Source organism: Asparagus officinalis, chromosome 2, assembly GCF_001876935.1.
Source record: "Asparagus officinalis chromosome 2, Aspof.V1, whole genome shotgun sequence".
Classification (NCBI taxonomy): Eukaryota; Viridiplantae; Streptophyta; class Magnoliopsida; order Asparagales; family Asparagaceae; genus Asparagus; species Asparagus officinalis.
Window position 1 is genome coordinate 42,707,841 of NC_033795.1, and position 3,932 is coordinate 42,711,772.

Here is a 3,932-nt window from a genome sequence, read left to right on the forward strand (position 1 = left end):
CATATTCAGGTTCGGGTTAGGATTAGGGTTAAGGTTCGAATTAGGGCTCAGGTTAGGATTAGTTGGTTCAGGTTCGGGTATATATATATAAGCTAATCTTATTTCTAAAAACTCTAAAAGCCTCAAAAGCACATTAGCAAAGCAGAAAAAAAGACTTAATGAAAATTTAGTTCATTTTTGAATCGCAACTCTATAACAAAAGAGAGAAAATTTTTGGGTTAATTTCACAAAACCCCTTAAATTAACCCAACAAATTTATTATTTCTATAGTTGTTAGATCAAAATTTGACTTTAATAAATTATGAATAATAACATCAATTTTTTTCTATTGAACACAATTAATCTTCATATGCCCCTCCCTTGCTACTCTCTGGTACAAATTTCAGGAGTCAGGGAAGAAAGTTCACTATAAAGTAAAATAGAACATATTATCTTCGACGTTTCGACTCCTTTCTCATCTCTGCCAGGTAATTCTCCATGTTGTTCTTTTCCCATAAACGCTTAAGAACAAGATCGTCCTTCATCTGGTCATCTATAACGAAGAGAGCAAACGTCAAATACATTCAGAAAATCTTGATGAAAAAAATAAAGATTGTAGATTTATAGTGTGAGCATCAAAGGTATACACACTAGACGTTCAACGTGATCAAGGCACAAAGCGTACACTCAGATGTTTTTGATTGTCATGCATCTTTCTTAAACATACATTAAGGTATGCATTCCAGACAGTGTGTGTTGGTACACTCAATATCTAAACAATGTATGTAGGATGTATGGGTGGGAGAACCAAGAATACAAATCTCATGTTTAGCAAAAATAAATTAGCATTAAGAATTTCAAATAATCATAAGTGTCATATTGATAAACAACTGAAATAGATCTAAAAAAATTAAGGTTTAGGCGATGCAAGAAAATTAATGCCATCAACATTCCATATCACTACAAAAATAATTACTGCAGCAATTACAACATTTCATTAAAATTCAATATATATTTCATCAATTGTGAAAAGTGCTTAACATACACGTCTTGATTAAAAACATCGCATTGTCTCCACGTGTAAAACTTTTGCGTGAATTATTCTATAATATTTCATAGACGAAGAGTGTAACTTACAGCAGTTTTTGACTATAACTTGTCAAGTTTGCAATTGTCTTTAATATTTTCATGATTTTAAATTAATATTTAGCCACAGGTAGTGATGGTCCAATAATTCCGATCCGAATTAAATTTTATCCAACAACCCTTTCAATGCATATTTACTATCATCAACCCTCAACAGAAGCAGCAGTATAAACATCAATAGCAACACCTACATACATTTCGTACCAACATGCAACTAAACATGCTTAGTAAAGATACTTACTTATATTTTCCCAATGTTCTGGAGGCAGTTTGAGGCAAGTCCGTGTCAAATAACAAGCATCATCCCATGTATATGAAGCCTTTTTTATTTGGTATCTCCAGAACCAACAGAGTTGCCAGTATAATATCTAAAAGGAACGATTATTAGGAATTTAAAACTTACAGACCACATATCACAGAGGGACTAAAAATGATCCAGAGAATTCAGTTATACCATAACTAACTTGAAGGAAGTGTTAACGTACCTTTCCTAGAGTGTAAGGTAGAAGCAAAAACTGAACAGCAAAAAGATTCCACATGGACGGTTTCTCAGCCCCTTGGATCTGCAGCTCGAGTTCATTGCTAAGATCTTCTTCCACCTTCCTGTATAATAATCAGGTCCCAGTGAGATTAGCTTATGGAAATGAGTAGAACTCAGGGTTGTATTACTACTATGTTTCCTTCAAGGGTTTTCATTGAAAAGAGCACCTCTAGACCTATTGCATATAGAACATTATCTTCCACACGTTCAGGACTTAATAGATAAATAGGAATAAAATTTCTAGTGTTGACTGTAAATCTAGCTTTTTTTCTTTTTCAAACCTGATACAACCTTACAAGATAAATAAAATTTATATTTCAAACTTACGCCATTTTCTTTAACCTCTGATAGAGAATACATTTACCATCTGTTAGCCCGTACTTGTAGATTTTGATGTACGTTGCTTAGATTTGGAGGTCACTAAAGAGCATGCTTCTATAACTCAAATCTTATAAAACGTTGCCTTTAACCTCTGATACACAAGATATTACCATCTGTCAGCCAGTATTCTAGATTTCAAGATTATGCTGCTCAAGATTTGGGAGGATACTGTAGAAAATGCTCTGAGAAAAAGCATGTGATTTATTTCCTGCATCTAAAGACTTCCACTCATGAACTTATCTGGATAACTAGAAGAGAAAACAAAGCTAAAAGGGAAAACAAGTCTTGCATGGAGAAAAGAAAGTTGAATAATGACATCTTTAATCTATAGTCCAAGAGATTTTACAAATCTGCCAGCCAGTATTTCCAGATTTCTAGATTATGCTGCTCAAGATTTGAGAGGACACTAAAGAAAATGCTCCTAGAAAAAGCAATCCTACATCTAAAGATTTCCACTCATGAACTTATCTGGATAACGAGAAGAGAAAAAAAGTTACAACAAAGGGAAAACATGTCTTGCATGGAGAAAAGAAAGTTAAATAACAGCATTTTTAATTCAAGAGATCAAAAAGAGGAAGAAATGAACTTCAAGACTAAACTGATTGGAAAGGTTCTTTAAAAGGCACATTTTGACTGAAAAAGAATCCTGCAGCTAAGTCAATGTGTGCAAATGAGAGGTTTCCAGCAGCAAAGGGTGAATGTCGGAGGTTGTGGCCACAGATTACTTTGGCTGGCCCTTCATACATTTGCCAAAAACTCTACATAATTTCTATGAGATTGTTAGAAACATATAGAAACTGCATTCATCTCTGGCATTGATATAAGCCAAAGAACTCAACTCAAACACATTCCCAAGCTATAAGCTGTTTACTTTATTAACCTAGAAAGTACAAAACTTGACCTGGAGACCTTCGAAGATCATACAGAACAAACATAGGCATCCAACATCACCATAACAACAAAAGCCTTGCCCCAAATATTTGGAGTCAGACAGGGATCTATTCTCGCTGCACAGCTTAGTTCAGGTCCATCTTCTGTGCTAAACTACTAGCTATTGTTTAGTGTTTTACCATCTCTCTTCATGTTCCCATCAAAACAGCTTAGTTCAGGGCAATCTCCTCTGCTAAATTACCACCTTCCGTTTCGGTTTTACAACTCATGTTCAACTAACAAGGCAGGTTCCATCAAAAGTAGCTTCGTTTAGGACCGACTTCAGTGGATCGTACATCTTTCCCACCCAAACCATGATTTGGGAGATACAAAGTGTGCTATAAGCACTGTTGTAAAAAGCGGGCAATAGCGCCGCTATAGCGCCGCAAATAGCGGTCGCGGGGGTTGAGCGCTACGCTTTTGGGAATTGCGGCGAGCTTAAGCGAAAAAAACCGCTATTCCTTCGAATAGCGCCTAATAGCGCGTAATAGCGCGTTTTAGCGCTTAAAAACGCTTTAACCCGCTAAACCCGCCCCAGTTTATTTCGCCCCGAACCCGACCCGTACCCATTCTACTTAAACCCTCCCCCAGCTCCCGACTACTTCTCACTCCCAAACCCTATCGTGCCCTAGCCGCTGCTTCTCTGAGTTCTCTCCCACTCCCTGCTTCCGACGACGACGACTTCCGGTGACGTCGACGCCACCTCTGATCGACGACGACTTCCAGCGACCTCCACAGTTTGAGGCTCCTGCGACTTCCGATAACTGTCCTCTCTCCGACGACGACTCAGATCTAGGGGTCGCCTCCGTTCATCAATCTAGGATTAGGGTTCGTATTTCCTCTTCAATCTTGGCCTTCAACGTTCCTCCTCCTACTGCTTGTCGTCTAGGGTTTGTCGATTTGGGATTAAAAGGTACAGCTTCAATATTTCTATTTTGTTTTAAAAAAAAATTCT

General features: G+C 37.3%; 1 protein-coding gene across 1 annotated transcript in view; it reads right to left on the bottom strand.

Moving 5' to 3' along the window:
• LOC109830721 (dnaJ protein ERDJ7) overlaps positions 242 to 3,932 on the bottom strand; it is a 19,734-nt gene continuing 16,043 nt past the window's right edge. Inside the window, exons 8-10 of the mRNA XM_020398083.1 lie at positions 1,611 to 1,728; positions 1,367 to 1,493; positions 242 to 532 (exon numbers count right to left, since the gene is read on the bottom strand). Of these exons, the coding sequence (XP_020253672.1) occupies positions 429 to 532; positions 1,367 to 1,493; positions 1,611 to 1,728 (349 nt within the window). The 3' untranslated portion in view covers positions 242 to 428. The remainder of the gene's footprint in view (positions 533 to 1,366; positions 1,494 to 1,610; positions 1,729 to 3,932) is intronic.